General features: G+C 45.9%; 1 protein-coding gene and 1 long non-coding RNA gene across 2 annotated transcripts in view; one reads left to right on the top strand and one right to left on the bottom strand.

Annotated features, from left to right (window-relative positions):
* Window positions 1-16,822, top strand: part of MYH13 (myosin heavy chain 13) — a 72,013-nt gene extending 55,191 nt beyond the window's left edge. The window contains exons 28-41 of the mRNA XM_019013356.4: window positions 1,674-1,800; window positions 1,889-2,007; window positions 4,346-4,542; window positions 4,944-5,127; window positions 5,625-5,790; window positions 6,474-6,598; window positions 7,869-8,177; window positions 8,262-8,465; window positions 10,630-10,755; window positions 11,066-11,236; window positions 14,190-14,294; window positions 14,397-14,492; window positions 15,985-16,119; window positions 16,722-16,822. Coding sequence (XP_018868901.3) covers window positions 1,674-1,800; window positions 1,889-2,007; window positions 4,346-4,542; window positions 4,944-5,127; window positions 5,625-5,790; window positions 6,474-6,598; window positions 7,869-8,177; window positions 8,262-8,465; window positions 10,630-10,755; window positions 11,066-11,236; window positions 14,190-14,294; window positions 14,397-14,492; window positions 15,985-16,119; window positions 16,722-16,736 — 2,079 coding nt within the window. The 3' untranslated portion in view covers window positions 16,737-16,822. The remainder of the gene's footprint in view (window positions 1-1,673; window positions 1,801-1,888; window positions 2,008-4,345; window positions 4,543-4,943; window positions 5,128-5,624; window positions 5,791-6,473; window positions 6,599-7,868; window positions 8,178-8,261; window positions 8,466-10,629; window positions 10,756-11,065; window positions 11,237-14,189; window positions 14,295-14,396; window positions 14,493-15,984; window positions 16,120-16,721) is intronic.
* Window positions 1-25,656, bottom strand: part of LOC129527854 (uncharacterized) — a 48,968-nt gene extending 23,312 nt beyond the window's left edge. The window contains exon 1 of the long non-coding RNA XR_008672954.1: window positions 25,543-25,656. This is a non-coding gene — a long non-coding RNA (uncharacterized lncRNA). The remainder of the gene's footprint in view (window positions 1-25,542) is intronic.
* Between the last annotated feature and the right edge of the window lie 1,154 nt (window positions 25,657-26,810).

Here is a 26,810-nt window from a genome sequence, read left to right as displayed (position 1 = left end):
CATAGTGAACCCACCTCTGTGCATGGCCTCAAAGCAAAGAATTCCTCGTGGAGCATGTGTGCTCCTCGATTTAACACGTGCCCTCCTTGCAGGGTGCTCTGAGCTGTACTAGGAGCTGTTTGGCTAGACTGGAAGAAGCAGTGGTGACCCTAGAAGCGAGGCTGTGGGCCTCTCACCGAGGGTTTCCCGGAAGGTCAGGGCATCTGTCCAGAAAAGGAAGGGAGATATGGATCAGAGAACTAGAGTGGTCTCTCCAGCGCCCCCTGCTGCCAGTGTTTAGGGTCTGCGTCCACGCAGCCCTGTGCCTCCTTGATTGCTTCTTCACTCCGCGACTGCAGCCTCTGGCTCCGGCTGATGACTCCTTTTCTCTTTCTTTCCTGCTTTCCCATGTGTTTGCCCTTTTTCCCTTGGTTTTCTTTCTTCCTCTAAGAACTTGGTTCTGTAAATGTTCCCCTCCCACACCTCTCTCTCGGCGAGCCAGGCCAGCCTGCAGGGGTAGCTGGGTAGGAAGGGCCTCCAGCATCCCCCATACACTATGCCTATAAACAGCCCCCACTCCAGCCTCCCTATCTCCAGAATTGCCGTGTGCTGCTCTCTGTTCTCAATTTTAACATCCAGGGGAAGCAGCACTTCATGTCTCTTAACGCTTTTTCAGTTGTCCCCTTTGACGGTTCTCCTTGCAAGCTGCCATCGCGTTTCAACTCTCCCTGCTTTGATTCCCTCATGTTTGCGTGTCATCTTCTCAAAGAGATCCTAAGCTCCTCCAGGACGCCCGTGGAATTAGTGTCCCTGCTTCCTCCACTGCCATCTCATACTCACCATTCTAAAGAAAAACATATGCTCTATACATTTTATTTTCTATTTTATGGAGCAGCAGGAGGAGAGAAAGGTCAACACACACAAGGGTTTTGAACAAACTTCACAAAAATACAGGCCAACTGGAAGCCAGAGAGGTGAATCCCTTCATACTGCCTGCACCATGGGGAACCTTCTGTGTTATTGAATGAAATGCTTAACACTGTCATCTGAATATATTGTTGCAAATATTCACAGGCTTGTATTGCTTGCAATTATTCACGAATCACTTATATTACAAGAGGATCCGAAAGATCCACTTAAAAGTGACATCTTCTCAAAGGGTTGTTTACAAATCATTAAATACTTATCTACCTGATGTTCCAAGTGATTGGTGATTGAGCTGCATTCACAAATCTGAAATAATTATGATTTTTTTTTTGAGACGGAGTTTCACTCTTGCCGCCAAGGCTAGAGTGCAATGGCATGATCTCGGCTCACTGCAACCTCCGCCTCCCGAGTTCAAGCGATTCTCCTGCCTCGGCCTCCCGAGTAGCTGGGATTACAGGCATGCGCCACCACGTCTGGCTAATTTCTGTATTTTTAGTAGAGATAAGGTTTCACCATGTTGGTCAGGCTGGTCTCAAACTCCTGACCTCAGGTGATCCACCCTCCTCGGCCTCCCGAAGTGCTGGGATTATAGGCATGAGCCACTGCGCCTGGCCGATTATGATTTTTTTGAAACTGAACTTTTTTTTGTTCTGTACTTTTATTTTTATTTTACCTGACAAGAAACTAAATGATTACACTGTTCAGTTCAATGCTGGGCACTAGGAATCCATTTCTTCCCATTCATGTTGACTTTCTGTTTGTTAAAGAGTAACATAGAAAGAACGTGCCGGACGGTAGAAGATCAATTTAGTGAAATCAAAGCCAAGGACGAGCAACAGACACAGTTGATCCATGATCTGAACATGCAGAAAGCAAGACTGCAGACCCAAAATGGTGAGAATGGGCAGGGCTCTGGGGTCCAGCCGGACCATGGGAGAGGGTGGTCAGTAACACTGACGTGGGGGCCACATCTGTTTGGTAGGGGAGCTGAGCCACCGAGTGGAAGAGAAGGAGTCTCTGATTTCACAGCTGACCAAAAGCAAGCAGGCCCTCACCCAGCAGCTGGAGGAGCTTAAGAGGCAAATGGAAGAAGAAACCAAGGTAAAGATATAGAGTCAGACTGAACCTGAGAAGCCAGGCTATATGACCACTTCACCCGTGAAGCTGGTCGGAGCAGTGCTACATCAAGAAATCTGCTGCGGCTGGGCACGGTGACTCACACCTGTAATCCCAGCACTTTGGGAGGCCAAGGCAGGTGGATCACGATATCAGGAGTTCAAGACCAGCCTGGCCAAGATGGCGAAACCCCGTCTCTACTAAAAATACAAAAAAAATTAGCTGGGTGTACTGGCAGGTGCCCGTAATCCCAGCTACTCGGGAGGCTGAGGCAGACAATTCCTTGAACCCAGGGGGCGGAGGTGGCAGTGAGCTGAGATCACACCACTGCACTCCAGCCTGGAAGACAGAGCGAGACTCCATTAAAGAAAGAAAGAAAGAAACCTGTTGCTTCTCCTGTCTGCCTTGCAGCATGGTGGGAACCTGTCCTTTAAGGTTAGAGGGCCTTGGCACTGGATCTCCTTCTTCAGGAATAGAAAACCATACCTATGGTGGCCCATCCCCTGGCCTCCTCTGTCCCCCGCAGGGTGGTCTGAGAAACTCCCCTCTCCAGCCAGGGCACCTCCTCCCCATCACTGCACACACTTGATCATTCTGCCCAGCAATTCATCCTGGCCACCTGAAATCCCCCTCCTCTTTCTTCTTCATTATTCCTGATGTGTCACCTCCTATACCACCCGATTTTAAGCTCCCCTCCTCCAAGAAGGCTCCATGGTTTTGGGAGCACCCTTGAGACAGTTGCATAAACATGAACATCATCACCTTCTTGATTTCAATGTCTAGATATTGTGTTTATAATACATGTCTCCCCACAGATCTATAAACTCATGGAGGGCAAGAATAGTTTGTCCTCACTGTACCTACTGTGCCTAGCAGAACAGTGCACACAGTAGGTACTTGGTGCTGCCAATTCATATTCAAGTATCAGAATAGGTGACTAAGAGTCCAAAAAACTGCATGAATGGAATTCCGAGGTTGCTGTACACTGGCTAAGACTTATAGGGCAATCTTTTGGAATTTTCCCAAGCTCCACCTTTTTCTTCTGAAAAAGGACAAGCGCCATATTTGTCTCCCATCTTTCTGTTGTATGGTAAAGATCTTTGGTAGATGGGGGGAAAGGGGAAGTGGTGAGAACCCAAGCCTGAACAAGTACTGAGAAGGGCCACTGCAGGAGCGGGCTGTCCTTTGGCAAGAATACAGCAACAGCTGAGTTTTCCTTCTTAGGCAAAGTTTGTCGTTTATTGCCTTTTTTTTTTTTTTTTTTTTTTTGAGATGGATTTTCACTCTTGTTGGTCAGGCTGGAGTGCAATGGCGCGATCTTGGCTCACCACAACCTCTGCCTCCTGGGTTCAAGTGATTCTCCTGCCTCAGCCTCCCAAGTAGCTGGGATTACATGCATGTGCCACCATGCCCGGTTTTGTATTTTTAGTAGTGACAGGGTTTCTCCATGTTGATCAGGCTGGTCTCAAACTCCTGACCTCAGGTGATCCGCCCATCTCAGCCTCCCAAACTGCTAGGATTACAGGCATGAGCCACCACACTTGGTCTATTGCATTTTTAAAAAGATGAAAATGCACAAATTACTGAAGTGGGCTGACAGAACTCGCTCTTTGATGGTGGCACCAGAGGGCGTCTTGTGGCCATTATAGTCGGAGCTAAACTGTTGCCCTTACATCCCTCCAATGGGAGGGAGTGAGGGACGGAGGCCTCTAGGCATGTCTTCTCTGCCTAGGAGGAAGTCCAGCTGTGGAAACAGCAAAGCTCACATCAGCAATCCCCAGTGTGGGGACATAGCCCAGTGGTGACATCAAAAGATGCTTTCAGGCTTCTCCTGGTCACAGCATTCCATACCATTGCATCAAGTAGTGAGAAAATTATTCCCTTTTTAATTGTTCCAATCCTTCTGATTATATCAAGGAAAAGGCCTCAGTGTGAACCATACTTCCTTAGCGTTTGCTTATTTACCCTATTAAGAAATAGAGGGTAGACCCCAGGCATGGAGTCCCAGCAGGCAACAGTACCTAGCTAGACATGATAACATTGCTTTATTTCCACTGCACTTATGGTTATCTTCTGTTTATGGCAAATGTCAATGGTTTTCCACTTACTTTCCTGTGACAGTTTACTCTTTTGTTAAATATATTTAAATATAATTAAGGAGTCCACTTGAAAAAAAATTAAACCAGGTGATATGCTGATAGGGCAAAATTGGTGAAGACAGCATAGGGGTAATTCAAGTTGGGGGAAAGTGATTTAAATGAAAATACCTGAACTTGGAAAAGGGTCAAATGTTTTTGCAATTTGTCACCGCTGTCATTCCCAGGCCAAGAACGCCATGGCGCATGCCCTGCAGTCCTCCCGCCACGACTGTGACCTGCTGCGGGAACAGTATGAGGAAGAACAGGAAGCCAAGGCCGAGCTGCAGAGGGCACTCTCCAAGGCCAACAGTGAGGTTGCCCAGTGGAGGACCAAATACGAGACGGACGCCATTCAGCGCACAGAGGAGCTGGAGGAGGCCAAGTAGGGGCTCCAGGGTGGCAATAGCAGAGGGGGCCCGAGGATACAAGCCAAGGGACCAGGAGTCTTCATATCTTGAGAGATTCTTTCCTGCCCATGCCTTTGTGGTTTCTGAAACATTCGGATTGTACCCCCCACCCTCTGGGGGTCTCCCTGTCCTTCTTCTCGGGAACTGTCCATTCCACCTAGCTCCCTGGAGGTGCTCCTTAGGGACCTGCTTTGCCACCAAGCATTTTGAGAGTCTCTCTGTGACACTTGGATCCTCCCCACTCACCAAATACTAGGTCTTGGTCTCATCAAACACCAGTCCCTTCCACGCTATTCATTTCTCTTCCCATCTGACAGTTACCTTCTGAAATATTCCACCTTTGCGAAGGGGAAAAAAAAAAATCTGGTTTTCGTAGGAAAAAACTGGCCCAGAGGCTCCAGGAAGCAGAGGAGAACACGGAGACGGCGAACTCCAAGTGCGCGTCGCTGGAGAAAACCAAGCAGAGGCTGCAGGGAGAGGTGGATGATCTGATGCGGGATCTGGAGCGCTCCCACACTGCCTGTGCCACACTGGACAAGAAGCAGAGGAACTTCGACAAGGTCCTTCCCCAGCCGCTTTCTTTGTGAAGATGGCATGAGGATAATTCAAGTTGGGGAAATGCTATTTACATGAAAATACCTGAATTTGGAAAAGGGACAAATGTTTTGCAGTGGCAGTGGTGAAAACAACAGTTTCACACTTAGATGTGTGAGATACCTGCACATCCTAGAGCGCCCCCAGCTGGAGCATCATTTGCCAGTTTCAGGGACCTGAGGTGTCTTCTTGACTACTGTGACAGTCCCTCCAAAGGCAATTTTATTTTTAGTGAAAGCTAATTCCGTTCCATTGAGATTATAATGTCTGTGAGAATGCAGCAGAGGGTCTGCAGGGATATCACAGTTTGGGGTCCCTGATCTAGAACAGTGCTCCTCCTCCTTCTTCAGTCCCTAAGGATGGAAGGGCAAAACGTTGGTGTTACTGACAGCCCTTGTTTGCATGAACTCTTCTGAGTCACCCCTGCTTTCTGCTTCTCCCATGTCCCTTTGTCATCTCCCAGGTCCTTGCAGAGTGGAAGCAAAAGCTGGACGAAAGCCAGGCTGAGTTGGAAGCTGCTCAGAAGGAGTCCAGGTCACTCAGCACTGAACTCTTCAAGATGAGGAATGCCTATGAGGAGGTGGTGGACCAGTTAGAGACACTGAGGCGAGAGAACAAAAATCTGCAAGGTGAGCTGTCTCCACCACCGGTGTGTGCTATGTCCCCCTCTCCTCCTGCCAACCCCTTCCCCATTTGGCCACAGCCATCTCCAGACACCTCCTTCCCACTTCCCCACACGATCCTCACCCATCATGCCTCACATTGACTCAATTTGCCCCAAGGCCCAAACCTTTTTAATGTAAGGCACGGCAGCAGCTAAGTCTCATTTTTGAGAACTGAAGGAACAGTGGGTTGCTGAGCCCACTGCTCCGTTAGAGAAGACCCTTCAGTGCTTCTGTCTCTAAGTGGCTTTGTATTCTTGCACATGCCACTGAATCCCTTAGGACCTCAGATTTCTGCTCTACAAAATCAGAAGACCACACCCAACACTTTCCAAAGCCCCTTCTGGTTCTGCAGACTATGATTCTATGCGTTTTCCCCACAGTTGTTTTCTCTGGTCTTCTCTATGACCGTTTTGTATATGGTACTTTTGAAGTTTTAAGTTTCTATTCTTTACTTGTGGTTCCTGTCTGCCTAGTGCAGGTGAGGCAACACATCCCTGTCTTGCCAACACCTCATCTGAACGGCTGCCCTGTATTCTCTCCTGTATAAATGTCATGAATGAATCGCCCATCCCTGAATTGCCTGGCAAATGCCTATACTATAAACCGGAGCCTGTTGAAACAGCCTAAATCAAGCCTGTCCTTTGCAGAAGAGATTTCCGACTTAACTGAGCAGATTGCAGAAACTGGCAAGAATCTTCAGGAAGTGGAAAAGACCAAGAAGCTAGTGGAGCAGGAAAAGTCAGATCTGCAGGTCACCTTAGAAGAAGTGGAGGTAAGTGTCTAGGACATGACATTCAGAAATTCAGGAGGACGGGGAACTGAAATTCAGGCTGCCCTTCACCACCCCATGGGGCCCTTCCTGCCAGGAGACCCTGAGTCTCCACTGGGAGTAACATTCAGCCATCCCAGGGGCTGAAACATCCACGGGCTGCTACTTTATCTCCTAGGCGTTCTCTGGCACCGTTCCCCTTTGAAAATAAGTAAATGTGTTCATTATGTTCTTCAATGTCTTCCTCTCAGGAAGCAGAAAATCAATCACCTAACATCCTGAGACCAGTGCAGAATCTCTCAGTTATGTTTAACATAGAGGCACAGACAATCATTTTTGGCTATCAAGAATCCTGTATAATCCAAACACACCCAGCGTCTCCCAATGCAGTAATCGGTGGTGGCCAGGATGGCTGGTGGTTTCTAGGGAAATACGAACCGACACAGGATAACAGGAGAGCAGTTGCCCTGTCATTTTAGAGAATAGGTTGACTCCTGATTTATGGTCACTATTATAATAGATACCCTCAATAAAATTTTCACTAATTAAGAAAGATACTCTATCTCAAGTCATAAAATAATTTGTTCATGAGCGATGCAAAGTTTTAGTCCCAGTTTCATCACTATTAGGGATATTTGGGAGCAAGCCAAATACTCAGACCTCTCTGAATATTGTTCTCTTCATCTATAAAATGGGTATAAGAATACCTATTTGCAGCCGGGCATGGTGGCTCACAACTGTAATCCTAGTACTTTGGGAGGCCGAGGCAGGCAGATCACCTGGAAGGTCAGGAGTTCGAGACCAGCCTAGGCAACATGGTGAAACCCTGTCTTTACCAAAAATACGAAAATTAGCCAGGCACAGTGGTGGGCACCTGTAATCCCAACTACTCGGGAGGCTGAGGCAGGAGAATCGCTTGAACCCAGGGGGTGGAGGTTGCAGTGAGCCGAGACTGTGCCACTGCACTCCAGCCTGGGCAACAGAGGGAGACTCTGTCCAAAAAAAAAAAAACCCCACAAAACCTATTTGGGCTCTGGGCACCATGGCTCACACCTGTAATCCCAACACTTTAGGATGCCAAGGAGAGAGGATCACTGGAGCGCAGGAGTTCAGGACCAGCCTGGGCAACACAGACCCTGTCTCTACCAAAAAAAAAAATTAAATTTAATTTTTTTAAAAAAACGCATACCCATTTGATCGTATGGGGATGAAAATACCCATTCATGAAGATGGCTGTCCACGGCACTCTCAGTCACTCCTTTGCTTTCGTCAGGGTTCCTTGGAACACGAGGAGAGCAAGATCTTGCGCGTGCAGCTAGAGCTGAGCCAGGTGAAATCCGAGCTAGACCGCAAGGTCATTGAGAAAGATGAAGAAATCGAGCAGCTAAAAAGAAACAGCCAGCGGGCAGCAGAGGCCCTGCAGAGCGTGCTGGATGCTGAAATCCGCAGCCGGAACGACGCCCTGAGGCTAAAGAAGAAGATGGAGGGAGACCTCAATGAGATGGAGATTCAGCTGGGCCACTCCAACCGCCAGATGGCAGAGACCCAGAAGCACCTGCGCACGGTCCAGGGCCAGCTCAAGGTGAGCACGGTGGCCGCCTCTGCGTACCTGGACGGGCCCCAGCCTGCCAGGCGGCTCTGGCCTCACTCTGGGTCTCCCCTGCAGGATTCCCAGCTGCACCTGGATGACGCCCTGAGGAGCAATGAGGACCTCAAGGAGCAGCTGGCCATCGTGGAGCGCAGGAATGGCCTCCTGCTGGAGGAGCTGGAGGAAATGAAGGTGGCCCTGGAACAGACGGAGCGGACCCGCAGGCTGTCAGAGCAGGAGCTGCTGGACGCCAGCGACCGCGTGCAGCTCCTGCACTCCCAGGTGCGTCGGCCCTCACTCCTCCGCTGAAGGTCCACCCTGGGGCAGATAGCGCCTTCTGCACCCCGCAGCTGCTTCCGCTATCCCTCCGCTCAGGGCCCACGCCGTGGGAAGGAGCACCCGGTTTCTCCCAGACTAGTGGTCAAGACAAATTTTCTTTTAAGCTTGCTTCTGGAATAACTGACTCTTGATTGACAGATTTCTGAGCTTTCTCTCATCCAAACATTAAACATCTTGCACGTTGTGGGGAAATCAGAGCAACGAAGGATTAATTATTACGTAAGGCACCTGGAAGTACTATTTAAGTGGAAACCTTAGAATATTAAGATTTTATTTCAAAATAATTATTTTTGACCCGGCTCAGCGCCACACCTATACTCCCAGCACTTTGGGAGGCCAAGGTGGGAGGTTTGCTTTAGCCCAGGAGTTGAAGCTGCAATGAACTATGATCATGCCACACTGCACTCCAGCCTGGGCAACAGAGGGAGAACCTGCCAAAAAAATAAACAAACAAACAACAACAACAAAAACACAAAATAATTATTTTTATAAAAGTTTTTAAAACTCCTTTGTTTAAAAAAATAGAAAAAACAAGTAAATACATGGAAGAAAAAAGTCAAGCATATTATTAACATTCTGGGGGTCTCTCATTCTTAGGCCCATTGTGAATTATATAAATATTATATTTTTGCCTCTAATCCCAGGAATTTGGGATTGTTTGATCTCAGGAGTCTGAGACAAGCGTGGGCAATATGGCAAAACCTTGTCTCTACAAAAAAAAAAAAAAGTTTTAATTAAAAATAAATACATGTATATATAGTAAAAGTATGAGCAATCTTTTGCAATCTCTTTTTTGAATTTAACAATCATGAACATATTTTGACATCTTTTTTTTTTTTTTTTTTTGAGACAGAGCAGTGTCTCATTCTGTCACCAGGCTGGAGTGCAGTGGTGCGATCTCAGTTCACTGCAATCTCTGCCTCCTGGGTTCAAGCGATTCTCCTGCCTCAGCCTCCTGAGTAGCTGGGATTACAGGTGCTCATCACCACACCCAGCTAATTTTTGTATTTTTGTAGAGACGGGGTTTCACCATGTTGGCCAGGATTGTCTCGATCTCCTGACTTCAGGTGATCCGCCCGCCTCAGCCTCCCAAAGCGCTGGGATTACAGGCATGAGCCACTGTGCCCAGCTTCGACATCTTTAAATAGTCTTCTATATGATTTTTAATGACAGAAAAGTAGGCTATCCTACTTGTATATTATGGCCCTTTCATTTAATCAATCTTCTGTGGTTATTTTAGATTGTTCTCAATAAAAATTTTACTTTTAGAAAGACTATTTTGATGAACTTCCTCATAACTAAATTTTCATATACTTCTATGATTACTATAATCAATATTTCTAGAAGTAAATAAATTTCTAAAAATGAAATTTCAAGGTCCAAACAGCAAAGGTATTTGTAATATAAATTGTTCTTTAACAAGGTTGTCCCAATTTTTATTTCCACTGGGGAAATGTGTGAGAGTTCTCTTCTATAAATTCTCAAATATTCTAGTTCTTATTTTAAAAATCTTCACCAATTTTATTGCTGAAACATACCTCACTGAGTTTTTAGTATTTTTTTTATTGCTAATGAGGTGGAACATTTTATCACATTTGTTGGCCATTTGAATTTCTTCTAGTATTTTACCCATTTGTAGTTTTTGCCCTTTTTTTAATTGATTTGCCTTATTTATATGTTAAGAAAGGGAATATTTTCTTCTGTAATGTACATTGCAAATGTTTTCCAGTTTGTCGTCACCCCTTACAATTCTATTTATGGCATATTTTGATTATTTAAATTATTTTTCATTTTATATAGTATGTCTATCATCATTTCCTTGTTCCAAGACTTTTTACTGAATAATCTATCCATCCTCAAATATTTGAAATTCTACTTTTATCATTTACTGAATTCTTTGATGTACAATTCTTGGGTCTGTTTCAGGACTTTCTGTTCAGTTAAGAATAAAGAAAGAATGTAGAGTACTGTACCCAGCAGGTCACCCACGTGAAAAATAAGAAATGGAACAGGATCACAATTTACTTCCTTCCCCAGCCAACCCTCTCCCAATTTTTTTAAGCGCCCCAATAGAACCCACACCCCTGATATCTAATTCTTCTTGTAGAACACAAGCCTGATAAATACCAAGAAAAAACTGGAGGCTGACATAGCTCAGTGCCAGGCAGAGGTGGAGAACTCGATCCAGGAGTCCAGGAACGCAGAGGAGAAGGCCAAGAAGGCCATCACGGATGTGAGCTCTGTTCTTCCTTTTCAGAGATGGGGTTTGGAACTGAGAAAGGGGGGCCTCTGAGCCAGGGCGTGGCAAGTATGTTTCATCTCTTATGACAACAATCGGTTAGTGGTGGCTTCCCAGACAGATGTAATGAGGGTACAGTCTCAGCAGTGGCAAAGTGGGAGGGGAGGCTGTGGGCAATCAGCAATGACTGGCCCCAGTCAGACAGGGGAGGCTCAGCACCATGATCCCAGCCTTCGCCTCTTCTGCAAGCTCTGGGTAGGGATGGGCGGACAGGGCCTCTGATGTGTCCTGTGAACTTAACCAGGCTGCCATGATGGCTGAGGAGCTAAAGAAGGAACAGGACACCAGCGCCCACCTGGAGCGGATGAAGAAGAACCTGGAGCAGACGGTGAAGGACCTGCAGCATCGTCTAGATGAGGCTGAACAACTGGCGCTGAAGGGCGGGAAGAAGCAGATCCAGAAACTGGAGAACCGGGTAGAGTTTTTGAGAGGACTGTTACTCTGAAAGTGACAGCCTCGGACAGAACCACAGTCCAGAAACTGAGATGGTGGGAAAAGGCCACTGAATGAATAGATTGCAAATTCAGTTTCAGGACTGCTTGAAAAATGCCCTGTGAGCCTCATTTCTCACCTCTTTCTGTTTCACCTGTTCCTATGCCCCAAAACACACACACACACACACACACACACACGCACACACACATCTATTTTGGTATGCTCACACCTCAGTAAATGTAATATAATGATGTATGTTAATGTTCACATTCCGTTTGCTATGTAGATTCAGATGCACGCACATACATGGAAAAAGCTATTAACATATACTCTACAGTCATAAAATTACTCATTTTGATGCATTTACATTTTGGACCAAGCTTCACTTTGATCAACACGGCCCATCCTACATAAAATCTGCAGTTTCCGTTTTCTCCCAGTCTCAGGTTTCCTTCCCTCCCCAGCTTTTCTCATCTGTCAGTGCAGGCTGCAATTCTGGCACAGGTATGTCTCTTGCTCCAGCCCCAAAAGAGGGCGATCGGGGCTTCTTCCTTTAGCTTGATGCACCAGAAAAGTTCAACCCCCCGACACCTGGACATCCTGCTCTTTCTTTATCTGGCGGCGTATCCTGCAGTTATTGTTCAGTTTCTTTGCTGACTGTTCCCTTTGTTTCCTGTCTCCCTTGCTTTTCCTTTTAGACCCATGTGGTTTATTTCAATCATTTTAAAATGGGCTGCACTAGCGGTTGACATTTTGGAGGAGGGCTCTGCGGAGGAGGCTGTTCGAATGTCTCTTGTCCCAGGGAGACAGGAAATGAAAGAGAGGGAGGAAAGGAGGATGAGGAGGAGGAAAAGAGAAGGAGAGGACTTTTCCCAGCAGGAAAGCCTCCAAATACTGTCATTCTTTATGCAAACCACCCGAGGATATCCTCCCAGGCACATGGTCCCATTAAATGTGAAAGGGTTTTTTTTAGGGGGGTGCTAAAAACAACAAGGCCATAGACTTTTTGAATAACAAAAGTAAACACCAGGGAAGTTAGAACTTCCCCTAAAATTCTTCAATGTTTATTTTCAATTATCCCCAGTCCTATTCCACTACAATGAGTTTAGGCCTGTTCTTCTCATGGATCCCTCCTATGGGAAAAGGATTAGATCTCATGACACCTTCTGCCGTACTTTGATTCCTGGGTTGGCGGGGAGCCCTCGGCCACCCTCCCCCTCCCATGGTGAGGCACCTTGACTGTCCTCCCATCCCCTGCCCAGTTATGTGACTTCCATAAACCTTACAGAAGCCTAGAAAGAATTCCCAGGAAAACAAATGTTTTGTAGAACCTGATGGAAGACATTTCCTGGGTCCAGGAGGTGGAGGGTGGGGAGGTTTTGGGAACAGCACCCAGAGTAAGCCCGTCCGATTGGTAGTTTTCAAGGCTGATCTAGTGAGTCTCCAAGCCCAGAGTCGCCCCTGCTCTGCAGCCACTGGGATTCCCAGTGGAGTGGAGCATGCAGCTGGCTGCTGCCCCTCCCTGGCTTCAATCTCTGGATTGTGGAGTTGGGACCACAGTTGGTGACTTATGTCCTCAGTAGCTGCCCTTTCCCCTCAAGACTTCAAGAAAGGCAGAAGCAACTATGAAATTAACAACACCTGTGTAGTGCTTTGTCATTCTAACAATACTTTCACATACTTTCATTTGATCTCCACATTTGAGGTAGGCTGGGCAGGAAATATTATCTCCATCCTAAATATACAGAAACTCATGCTCAGTGGTGGCGACTGACTTGCTTTGGGTCTATCAAGTGGGCCTGGAGAGTGCTTTGACTACTCCTGGCCCAGGTTCTCTTCGTGATCCCTGCTGCCTTACTTGATCTGTAAGTTCAAGTTACTTGATCTGCTGTAAGTTCAATGAACAGTTGGGCAGGTTTCACCTGCAAGGACAAGTCAGGTTAGCTTTTGCTGCCCTTGCCAAATGACCTGGCTCCACAAAAGGGAGCATCTAAGCAAATCCTGACCCACCAGCTATGCTCTGTGCACCTGAGGCTGCCTCTGCCCAATAAGGGCATCTCATTCTCACTTGCTCAAAGCACCTGCATTGTCAATAAAATGTGGCTCCTGAGACCTAGGAGGAGACATCTTGGCAAAATCCCATTAGGGGATCTTTTTTTGTTCTAACTTTAAGTTCTGGGGTACATGTGCAGAACGTGCAGGTTTATTACATAGGTATAAACGTGCTATGTTGGTTTGCTGCACCCATCAACCCATCATTTACATTAGGTATTACTCCTAATGCTATCCCTCCCCTAGCCCCCTGCCCCTTGACAGGTCCCAGTGTATGATCTTCCCTTTACTGTGACCATGTGTTCTCATTGTTTAACTCCCACTTATGAGTGAGAATATCTGGTGTTTGGTTTTCTGTTCCTGTGTTAGTTTGCTGAGAATGATGGTTTCCAGCTTCATCCATGTCCCTGAAAAGGACATGAACTCATCCTTTTTTATGGCTGCATAGTATTCCATGGTGTATATGTGCCATATTTTCCTTATCCAGTCTACTATTTATGGGCATTTGGGTTGGTTCCAAGGCTTTGCTATTGTGAACGGTGCCTCAGTAAACATATATGTGCATGTGTCTTCATAGAATGATTTATAATGCTTTGGGAATATACCCAATATTGGGATTACTGGGTCAAATGGTATTTCTAATTCTACATCCTTGAGGAATTGCCACACTGTCTTCCACAATGGTTGAACTAATTTACACTCCCACCAACAGTGTAAAAGTGTTCCTATTTCTCCACATCGTCTCCAGCATCTGTTGTTTTCCTGACTTTTTAATGACCATTAGGGGATCTTGAGTTCACTGTAGAATGATTGGCCCATGAGTCCATGAGAGAAGCCTGGGAGAGGAGATTTGAATTCTGTGTTCCTTTCATCCTACTCAGGTGCGGGAGCTGGAAAATGAGCTTGATGTGGAACAGAAGAGGGGAGCTGAAGCCCTGAAGGGAGCCCACAAGTACGAACGCAAAGTCAAGGAGATGACTTACCAGGTAGAGGTCCCAAAAACCTCCTCAGTGAATGCTGTATGGACCAAGCCCCATCAGAAGTGGCCATAGGTTTGCGGGCCCCTGCCACGTGTACTCTGTTTGCAGGCTGAGGAGGACCGCAAGAATATCCTCAGGCTCCAGGACCTGGTGGACAAGCTGCAGGCCAAAGTGAAGTCTTACAAGAGGCAGGCTGAGGAGGCGGTGAGCACAGGAGGTCCCTGGCAGCGCCCACAGACAGACAGTCCCTGGGGCATCCTGGGTGTCCCCGCCATCCTGGTTGGTAAAGTCCCCTGAGCGTCAGGCCTGAGTTTGTATTTGCAGGCTATAAACACAGAGACAGCTGCCCTCTTCCTCTCCTGGTCCATGTTAAGCCTTCACGACCTTCACCATCTCTGTGCCCTCTTGCCTCACCCTACTTGGCCAGCCCCCTCCATCCCCTTCATCCTGCCCACCGTGACTCACTTGACACCCCCTAGAGCATGTCAGCCTACTCTGCTGGCGTTGGATCACCCTGACTCTCCCGAACCACCCCAGTCTACCCTCAAAGCCATTCCTGCTCCCATGACCTGACCTGAGATACCTCATCCTAATTCCCACCATCCTACCACAGCCCACCCTCCTAGGCATCTCCAGCCTTCCTCAGCCCTCCCTAACTCCCTCCACTCCATCCCATCCTTTTTCATCCACCCTTTGATCAAATAGGTGAAATCAATAGGAAAGAAATGGAATGGGCTAAAATCAGTGTTTCCCAAAGTGTCTTCTGAGGACACTGGTTCTGAGGGATGTTAATAGCAGGAAGGTGGGGCTGCCTTGGGGAGGAGCTTATCCTTTTATAGAAAAGAAATCGTTTGGGAAAATCTGAGTTAAACAAAGTTACCCTGGTTGCTTTACTTCAAGGATATCTCAGAGTTTGTAGATGTTGTAGAGTTTGATATGTCATCAACTCTACAAAGTGGAAGAGGGGTTCCAGAATATACCATTTCTCACTCTTCATTGACTTTGGAACCTTGTTATTGTATGCAGAGCATCCCTCAGGGCTACTGTTCTGAGGACCAAAATTTAGGGGAGTCTGCCCTGGACAAATGACTGAGCTTCTCCCATTGCTCTTTTTCCTCCCTTCCCTGGAGCCTGGTTGGTTCAATCCTGACCTCAGGGAAGCAGATTTGAACTGGTTCAATATTGAGAGCAATTCATGCACATGGGATGAGTACAGTCCCAGCAGGATCGGCAGGCTAGAGGGTGCCCAGGAGGACATTTTAGTCAGGAATCCTTGACATTCCCCCAAATAGACCAGTACAGTGGCCTGGCCTTAGACAGATGGTGCTGGGCAGAGGCACAGGACGAGGGAGACTTGGGCCATTGGTCTCTATACCTTCAGGTGCCTTGGGAGAGCTCTGGACTTAGGTCTCCCCCAAAGATCTCTATGGAGCAGATATCATATAGAAGAGATTCAAGGGAACATGTGGAGGTCCTAGAAGGGACAGTAGCACCTGCAAGGTGATCCGAGGCAGTACACATGGTCGTGAGCTGGGAGCCTTGTCCTCACACCCTGGAGAAAGCTTACCTGCCCTCTCTGCCATCAGGGAATCCAGGGCCCTGGTTGCTTAACTCCTCAGAGGCCTTCAGAGACAGGGCACCTCATAATCAGACTGAGAGACTCTACAGCCTCATACCCTCTCTGTCTCCTGTGCAGGAGGAGCAGGCCAACACGCAGCTGTCCAGATGCCGGAGAGTCCAGCATGAGCTAGAGGAGGCCGCGGAGAGGGCAGACATCGCTGAGTCCCAGGTCAACAAGCTGAGGGCCAAGAGCCGAGACGTGGGCAGCCAGGTAAGAGCAGGCACCTGAGATATAGGGGCCAGCTAAGAACAGATATTGAATATGGGGGCCAGGTAAGAGCGAATGCCTGAGTGTCGGAGGCCAGATGAGGGCAGGTACCTGAGATGTGGGGACCAGGTAAGAGCAGGTACCTGAGATGTAGGGGGCCAGGGAAGAGCAAGTACCTGAGTATGGCTTCTTCCCAAGAAATCCCAAGCCCCGGGGGAGTCCCATGGACCACCCAGGGAGAGCTTGGAAGATGACTGTTGATCCTCTCCTTTCTACTGCTGGTTGCACACTCCCACATGCTACTGTTTGAGCAAAGACTCCTGTGGTTCCAGGCTCTTGAAAGAATGAGCAGTGAGGCACGACACTGTCATCCCTGTCTCTCCCTGTTGCTACAGATGCTGCCCATGAAGCCCCTGTTTTACAGGGCGTTTGTCCTGTCGCCAGTAGCTAGATTGATTTGCTTTTACAGTGTTCAAAGGGAAACAATGCCATTCCTTAATATTCCTCTGAAGTTCCAGATTTTCCAGCTGCTTCACTTCAAGATGATGTTCAGTCTCCCATTTAGTTGACTCATTTCCTACGTACAATTATTTTTTCTCCCACAGAAGATGGAAGAATGAGGCTCACCTGATGCTCGTTGCCATGGGACACCTCCGAGAGAGTGGAGGGAAAATGTGTGAGAAATAAATTCTCCTAAATACTCGGATTCCCGGCTCTGCTGTGTTTATTATCATGGTCCATTCCTCTTCTATGAAGCTGATATTTAGATTCTTGCTGCTCTATCGTAAATATAAAATAAGGAATGTGAAAGTGGAGGATCTTTGCTCCAAGTAGAAAACATGGAAATCCAACCCATGGCCAGGTAAATCACTAGCTTACACAAACATTTAAAAATAAAGACCCTATATCACTCTACATCTCTCAGAATAGCTATTATCAGAAAGACGAAAGTGTTGGTGAGGACGTGGAGAAAAGGGAACTCTTGTGCACTGCTGGTGGGAATGCAAATTGGTACAATCTAATAGCAGTTTTTCAAAACCTTAAAAATGGAACTACCATATGATCCAGCCATCCCACTACTGGGCATATATCCAAAGGAAATTGTATCAGGATCTTGAAGAGATATCTACACTTCCATGTTTATTGCATCACTGTTCACAATAGCCACGATGTGGAAACAAACTAAATGTCCATCAATGGATAAATGGATAAAGAAAATGTGTATATACATATATATATATGTATATATCTCGTATATATGTATATATCACCACAATGTGCATATATATGCAAATGTACATCTATATGCAAATTTGAATATATATATTCATATACTATTGGGAATACTATTGGGCCATAAAAAAGAAGGAAATCCTGCAATTTGTGACAACATAGGTGAACTTGGGGGACATTATGCTAAGTGAAATAAGCCAGATGCAGAAAGACAAACACTGCATGACCTCACTTCTATGTGGAATCTAAGATAGTCAAACTCATAGAGGCAAAGAGTAGAATAATGGTTGCCAGAGGCTGGGAGTAGGAGGAAATGGGAAGATGTTTATCAAAGGGTACACATTTTCAGTTACACAAGATGAATACATTCTGGAGATCTGCAGCACCAGGCCTATCTATAGTTAATAATGTATGTATGTATTAAAACATCAATTTGTGTACCTTAAATATATACAATTCCTTTTGTCAATTATACTTCAATAAAGCTGAAAACATCCAAAAGGAAGGAAGAAGAGAAGGAAGGAAGGAAAATAAAGATTCTTTCAGATAACTGTAGTACATTTTCCTCCTAGGAACTCATAATTCTTGCAATTTACTTCCTCGTTTTCTCTCTGAATTTACAGATAGGGACACTGGGGCCCAGATGGATTAAAAACTGTGACTATAGTTGTCTAAGGCAGAGTGGAAATTACACCCTGGAGATCCTAGACTTGCAGGCTGCCAAGCAACTCTGCTTTTCCATCCCATCCCTTTTAAAGGCTTTGTCGTACAATTCTCTCATGCCTACCCACAGTTCCCCTTAACATCTGAGAAGGTAGTAGGTACTGTCAAACTCATTCACTCCTAGGAAGACAGATGCTTTAGAAAAGGTTGGATAGGGGCTCAGGTACCACCTTGCTCCTCCTTCCAGCTAGGGTAACTCCTCCCCACCTGCATGGAGCCTCCTCCTCAGGGTGTTCAGGGCCAAAAGGAAAAGGGAGCAGCTGGGTCCAAAGAGATGTTAACTTTCCAAGTCCAGGACGAGACTGGACCCAGGCACCATTCTCCCTCCCCAGTGGGAAAGAAAACTACTACTAGTTTCACATCTCTCTCTTGGATCTTAAGGATCTCATCCATTCTGATTATGTTGATTTGCTTACCCTGAAGGGGCACAGTAAAATGGAATAAGGACCCTTATGGGTGGATTAGGAGCCAAGACTAAATGTGAGCCTCATCCTGACCACTTAATAGCTGTAGCTGTGTGGCCTTGGGTTGATCACATATATTCTCTGAACCTGAGTTTCCCCATTGGTCAAACTGACCTGTGTGGACAGAAGCACAGGCTTTAGGTTCTGGCAAACCTAGATGGAATCCCAATGCTGTCACATACCAACTGTGTGGTCATGGGCAAGTTATTCTCATTGCTTAGTCTCAATTTCCTTATTCTGTAAGGTGTAGATAACAATAAAAATCATAGCTTTGCCAGGAGGGATGAGGGGGTTGGGGTGACAGCAAGAGGCACAGGGTTTCTTTGGGGATAACGGACGTTCTAAAATTGATTGTGGTGGTGGCAGCATAACTGTGAATATATTAAAAGCCATTCAATTTTACACTTTAAACAGATAAATTGTATGTTGTATGATTACATCTTAATAAAACTGTTTTAAAAATTCATAGCTTCTATTACTTGATAGTAAGTACTGGCTTACTATGTACCAGGCACTGAGATAAGTACACTATTCTTTAACATCTTAGATTATTCCTTCTCTCTGGCCTTCTAGATTCTCCTTTTCATCTCATCACCAGCCCACCCCAAATGCCTTTGACACAGTGGGGTTGGAAATTGAGGAGGATTGGCAGCAGCGGTGGCAGCAGAAAATGATTCTGAGGTCACCTTCCTCTAACTTCACCACTACCATTATTGTGACTGTCATCATCACCATCATCATCATCATCATCACCATCATCATTATCACCATCATCACCTTCATCACTATTAAAATCACCACCATCACTATCACCACTATCACCATCATCCTCATCACCATCACCATCTTCTCAAGATCACCATCATCACCATCATCATCATCACCATCACCATCATCTCAAGATCACCATCATCACCATCATCACTATCACCACTATCACCATCATCATCATCACCATCACCATCTTCTCAAGATCACCATCATCACCATCATCATCATCACCACCATCACCATCATCATCATCACCACCACCATCACCATCACCATCATCACCACCACCATCACCATCATCATCATCACCATCACCATCTTCTCAAGATCACCATCATCACCATCATCATCATCACCACCATCACCATCATCATCATCACCACCACCATCACCATCATCATCATCACCACCACGATCACCATCATCATCATCACCACCACCTTCTCAAGATCACCATCACCATCATCATCATCACCACCACCATCATCATCATCACCGCCACCTTCTCAAGATCACCATCATCACCATCATCTTCTCAAGATCATACCATCATCATCACCACCACCACCATCACCATCATCACCATCACCATCATCATTGCTGAAAGTGTCCACTGAAATGATCTTTTCAATTGCCTCAATCTTCACGGTCAAAAAAATCCAAAGTCAGGAGGGAGAATAATATTATTTCGAACACACAGAACAGCATTGTATGATGCTAAGTTGTCACAGGCCCATTTTTCTCTTTTCCATTCCATCCTCCCAACAAGCCTATTAGAAGACCAAGCAAGTGTAATACCCTCATTTTCTGGAGATGATGCAGACAAGTTATGACTTGCCCAGTGTTTGAGGAGGAGATAAGATTGCAGCTCTTCAGTCTCACTTTGGTGGCTTTTCCCTCTGCAAGGACAGGTGGTCAGGATCCTGAGTCCTAACCTGTCAGGGTCCCAATTCTGCTACCACTCACTAGCTTTGAGACCCTGGGCAAGTTACTTCATGACTTTAAGCCTCTGTTTCCCCAGATGTGAAATAGAGTGTGACAGTTTACTTTATAGGGTTGTTTTAAGAAGCAAATCAGAATACGCAAGAAGCACAGGTGGTATAGAGTGGGTCCCACAGTACGCACTCTGATAACCTGTTATCATGATGCGGAGGGTTGAGACCTGGCCCCAGGAGGTAGGTGGAGTACAAGACAGGGATTCAGTTGGACAACAGTCTGGGGTTTTGGCTGTGTCTCTAAGGGGTTTTCTCTGGTTTGAGAAGTTAACATATGGACTTGGGGGTCATTTTTTAAATCCTGTGGATTCACTTCTCCCTGACACGCCAACAAAACCAAATCTGAATTCCATCTTCTCAAGAACTCCCAGTTCAGTGGGGGCCCTCTAGGATTAAGATACCCCCAAGAAGCTGTGCACTTACCTGGCTCCCATATCCCAGCTCCTGACCCCCAGATCTCTGAGTCAGAAGAGAAAGAACCTTCCTATATCCTTGACAGTACATAACAGAGTCTTACACTTCATCAGAACTCTGATTATTGAAGGAATGAATTAATGAATGAATAAGAGAGACACCAGGTACACCCTGATGGTAAGTAACTAAAGATACATATCTTTTTTCTTTTCTGGGGACTAGAAGAAAGAGAAGAGAGTGAAGCTGAGGTTTGTGTGCTGAGTTTTCTTTCCCAGCCTGTATATATCAAATTTCATCTGGCAGCCGGAAACCAGTCTTAAGCCCTCAGGCTGAGCTGGGTACCTCTGGACCCTCCTACTCTCTTGCAAAATGGAAAAGGAGGTAAAGGGGACCTTGCCTTGGGTCTTCCACATCATAAGATAGAGAGTGCACAGAACAAGAACAAAAGCAAGAAAGCTTGGGTTCCTATCCTGGCACATCAATACTTTCCAGAGGGCCTCAGGCAAGTCAAGAAATGTTCCTGAGCCTCAACATGGGGCTAAAAGTCCTGGCATTACCTACCTACAGGATGCAGTTGTTAAAAGATTCCCATGCGATGCACAAAAATGTTTCCTCAACTATGCAGCATTGCCCAAATTGAAGACGGCATTGTTGCTTCTGTTTTACTAACAATAATGAAAATAATAATGCTGTTGTTGTTGTTGTTGTTACTCAGGAGTAAAACCGAGCCTCCAAACCTGAACTTTCAGCTCTAGGGAGTTGGAGAGCAGTGCCTACCCTGGCCTAACGCCCCCTTCAAAACAGAGCTTTGCTGCCACCTCCTGGCTGTGGAAAGGCATGCTTTTCATTACACAAATAACCTAGAGATGATGAAACTCATAAAATCTTGGATTTGCTCTTCAGAGTCAGAGGTGTCACTGGGAATCATGTTCATCTGGAACAGCCCACTGATTTTGCAAATGACAAAAATCCAGATTAGTGACATGATCTGGTAACCCCTCAAGATATAGCATCAGAATCAGATATCCCAGGTCTTTTGGCTCCCAGACCAGGGCTTCCTCAACTGAGTATCCACAGAAAAGGACCTCGCGGAATCTTGAGATAGAGGGCTAAGACTCACTGGACAGACAAAGAGTGGTCCCTAGTGATGGCCTTGGCAGTAAAGAGTATGACATGGCCAAGGGTCTCTCCCCAAACCTCATGCTCCTCATGCCAGGCTGGAAGAAAAGTGTTGGTCCCAGGGGAGAAGCAGTATATCTACACAAATAGCCTCCTGCCCTTCGCAGGAACAGGTGACCAGACGCTAAATGTTTCTGGGATGAAGGTGGCCCATAGCAATTCCAAAAGCAAGGTTCCCTGGCCCTTTTTCTAGCCCAACACAAAGGACAGGATGTGCACTCCATGGCAGGATACTCAAGGTGCCATTTGACCCGTGAGACCCTTTCCACCTTTCTCCAACGTGCTCAATGCCCCAAGAGGTTGACATCAATGGGATCCCTTGCCCTGGCCTTTGGGTGGGCCTAGCCAATGGGGAGCTGGGCTAGAAGAGCAGAGGGAAGGAGGAGATTGAGAGCAGTATTTATTCCGCATGTCTCTCCCTGTAGTCCAAAATCCCATTCCACGTCAGGTATCCCAGTCCCCCAACCCTTCTGTCTCCAGGTTCTGGTAACCGAGTCCCTCTTACCCCCAGCTTGTACCTCCTTGCAGGCCTAGGGAAGATAATGGAGCCATGAATAGACCTGGAATTCTACTGTACCTCTGTGGTTTTTCTATACCTGCCCACACCTTTGTAGAGAGTCTGTTCCTCAAACACTTCTCATACTATGCTAATTTGGATGTTGACATGGTTTGGATTTGTGTCCCCGCCCAAATCTCATGTCAAATTGTAATCCCCAATGTTGGAGGAGGACCTGATGGGAGGTGATTGGATTATGGGGGTGGATTTTCCCCCCTTGCTGTTCTTGTGATAGTGAGTTCTCATGAGATCTGGTTGTTTAGAAGTGGGTAGCACCTCCCACTTCTCTCTTTTCCTCCTGCTTCAGCCATGTAAGACATTGCCTGCTTCCCCTTGCCTTCTGCCACGATTGTAAGTTTCCTGAGGCTTCCCCAGAACCTGTACAGCCTGCAGAAACATGAACCAACTAAACCTCTTTATAAATTACCTTGTCTCAGGTAGTTCTTTGTAACAGTGGGGGATCAGACTAATACAGATGTGCTATCTGTTTTCTGCAGGTTCAATCTGCCTGATACAGGACTCCTGCCCTACACATCTATTTTACTGCTTTATGGCCCCTTCTACAGAGCAGGACCAGCTGACCATGCAAAGCAAGAGTGCTATCTCACAGCTATTTGTGAATATCTTCAGGTCATAAATTCCATTCAGTAGACAGTAATGTATTCAGTTTCATTGCACACTTCAACTTGGCACTGACCTTCACCAAAATCAAGCTTTCAAGATTACTTTCAGGTCTGTTTTTTAATTCAAGCCAGAGCTTACACTCCTAACTCTTGAAGAAGCAATCATTTCTACCAGGGCACTAGATGAGATCAGTGGTGGCCTAGAACTAGCTCATTCCAGCTCGGAAGAGCCAATTATAAAATTTTCAGGAATTTTGTGAGCCAGTTGTTAAACAGAGATGCTATCAAAATTAAATTATGTAACTTACAATTAAATAAATTATATTAATAAGAAAGGTACTAAATAGTCAAAACTTACAACTTCTTAATTATTTACTACAATGTATCTATAATCTCTTACAGTTACCTACAACTATTAAATCTGTGTGGTGAAAATACTATCTAATCATGTGCTCTTTGTACCTCTTTCCGTCTCTGCATTCAGTGTTGTTATGTTGTTAGCTTGGGATTAGCCATGGCTGGAATATTTGCACCACAGAAATTGACAAACACTACAGAACAGGTTTTTTTCCTTTCTTTGTTAAACATTTGCCAGCACATTACTGAGTGGACCCAGTGAGATCCTAGTAAAAACACAACTGCAGCTCTGTATATAAAAAACTTGGAGGCCGGGCGCAGTGGCTCACATCTGTAATCCCAGCACTTTGGGAGGCCGAGGCAGGTGGATCACCTGAGGTCAGGAGTTCGAGACCAGCCTGGCCAACATGGTGAAACCACATCTCTAGTAAAAATACAAAAGTTAGCCGGGTGTGGAGGCACATGCCTGTAGTCCCAGCTACTCGGGAGCCTAAGGCAGGAGAATCACTTGAACCCGGGAGGCGGAGGTTGCAGTGAGCAGAGATTGCGCCATTGCACTCCAGCCTGGATGACAGAGTAAGACTCTGTTTCTAAATAAATAAATAAATAAAATTTAAAAAGATATTGGAATATGTAGGGCCACCCACTCTTCCTAACCACCACAAGTCCAACTAGGTAAGCTTATACAAGGTAGCAAATTGAGAAATCTTCTCAGGATTAGGGATTTACATACTGCACAGTGCAGGGAAGGGAGTGAAGGCAGAAAGACAAGTGCAAACTCTGCTGACCAAGTCTCAACTTCACTGCTATACTCTATGATAAGAATGCCTTCAGCTGTAACAGAAAGTCAGCTATAAGTCTTTCCGGGGGAAAAAAAAAGGAAAATGTATTGGTTCACCTAAATGAAAATTCCAAGGGTAGTCAATTTTCAGGCTGACTGGATCCATGGATTCATGGTGAGATCTGGGTTTTAAAATGATTTCTTAATTCTTTCTCTATTTCCTTCTCTCAGTTCTGCTTTCCTCTAAATTAACTTTATTCCCAAGAAGGTGACCCCTTTAGGATGACAAAATGGCCAGGCCTCTAACCTATATCTTAAAATCTTAGGAGCCTAAAGATAGTTCCAGCAAAACCCTAGGGCTGATTCTCATTGGCTCTAATTGCCTAGCATGGTCATGTGCACCTGGTCAGAAGTTGGTAGGAGGATGTGGTACTTTGATGAATCATATCTGATTCATGAGCCCACCTCTGAAGCTTTGGGTGGAACCAGCCCCACCCAGACTGCATGAACTGAGAGTCAACAGGGGTGTTTCTTATCCCTCCCACTACTAGGTCAAGTTCCTATTCCCAGAAGAAACAGTGTGGAAAGAGACAAGGAATTCCATGATGAGGGCTCACTAGACTGCACTGAGTCTATTTCTCACTTTTAAATTTCAGCTGGTCATGCCTTCCCGTTGGATTACTGTGTAGACAAAACCACACGATGGCTGCAAACGCCCTCCACCCCTGCCCAAAATAAGCTATCTAAGAATGCCAGTAGGCACTTCCCCCTCTTCTGTACTTATCCTCACTTGTCTTTTTCCCACAAAAGAGACAGCGCTGCTAAGATTCTAAGATGCAGGCCATATCTCTTTCTTCCCTTGCTGTTGAACCAGCTGGCACTCAGACCCAGCAGACACCTCTCGTCCTTCAACTCCTGCTAAGAGTCCAACTTTTCTTAATGAATATAATTCCCCACCCCCACCCCCATGACCCAAATTCCATGAGAGGCCTCTCACTGCTGACAGGAGGAGAAGGAGACCATTGCTCAGAGCCACTGCCCCCAGCCAGGAGTTTCTCGTCCCATGACTCAGGAAGGAGAGATCCGAGTGGCGCCAGACAAAACATCTGGACTTAAAAAATCTGGACATGGCTGGGATCCGGACCCAGGGCCGCCCACAGCAGGTTGGCGGCTCCTGCTGAAGCTAACAGACAACTCATACATTCAACCAGGAGCTGACAGAGGACCTGTGATTTGCCAGGAGCTGTGTATTAGTCTGTTTACATGCTGCTGATAAAGACATACCCGAGAGTGGGCAATTTACAAAAGAAAGGGGCTTAATTGGACTTACAGTTCCACGTGGCTGAGGAAGCCTCACAATCATGGTGGAAGGCAAGGAGGAGCAAGTCCCATCTTACATGGACGGCAGCAGGCGAAGAGAGAAAGAAGACGCAAAAGCGGAAACCCCTGATAAAAGCGTCAGATCTCGTGAGACTTATTCACCACCACGAGAACAGTATGGGGGAGACCTGCCCCCGTGATCCAATTCTCTCCCACTGGGTCCCTCCCACAACACGTGGGAATTATGGGAGTACAATTCAAGATGAAATTTGGGTGGGGACACAGAGCCAAACTATATCAAGCTGTTCCAATCACAGAGAGCACCATAGTGAAATAAATAACAAGAATTTGAAGTGCCTTCGTCTGAAAGATATCCCAAATTCATCTCGTGCATCAACTGTCCCCCTCGACTGGTTCGATTCTGATCTGCCTCACTTGCTCTCTCCCTTCCCTAGGAAATGCTTCCTTTCTGAGCCCTTTGCTGGTTGTAATCATTCTCTTCTCAGATTATCTTGGCATTGTCATTATCGTCTTAATATCTTCTAGTAGACAAGGCAATCCTTACATGGCTACCAGAAAGGATAAAGGTTAACAACAACTTTGTTATAATAAAAAAAACTGCAAATAACCTAAAATGCTTAGAAACAGATGACTGCCTGAATATACTAGTAATAATTATAATTAGAGCAGCTAAAGTTAATTGGGTGCTTATGAGGGGCTGGGTGCTATTTTAGGAGTTTTTGCATGCCTCAGCTTATTTAATTCTCACAAAACCTCTATGCTGTGGGTTCTTATTTTATCCTCATTTTACAGGTTGGGCTCAGAGAGGTTACGAATTTGCCCAGCGTCACACAGCTAGTAAGTGATGGGGCCTGAGTTTACAACCACCATGCTACTCTAGGATTACTTGGAGGGTTATGTACACGTTAAAGGGCAAAAGCACATCCAACGTTTGGCTGCCTTGAGATGTACATATTAACGCATACTAAAAGAAGTTAAACGAAAGAAGTCTACATTAATATACTCACACTAATCATAACCATATGAAATGTATGGACACGTCAGAAAAGCCAACATTCAGGGGAACAAAATGGAAGTTCTAATCTATTTAAGTCTTCATTTCTCTGTAAAGCTGTGTATAATTTTTTTAAGTTATCTACCTATGAGTTTTATGCCCTCTGGGCTAGGCAAATTATTCACTAATTTGACAGATGAATCCTTGCTGAGATGTTAACGAGTGAGACTGGCACAATCCCTTCACGCCTTCCCAGAAAAGAC

This window comes from Gorilla gorilla, chromosome 19, assembly GCF_029281585.2.
Source record: "Gorilla gorilla gorilla isolate KB3781 chromosome 19, NHGRI_mGorGor1-v2.1_pri, whole genome shotgun sequence".
NCBI lineage: Eukaryota > Metazoa > Chordata > Mammalia > Primates > Hominidae > Gorilla > Gorilla gorilla.
The sequence above is the reverse complement of the archived record's forward strand: the minus strand, read 5'-3'. Positions and strand labels throughout refer to the sequence as shown.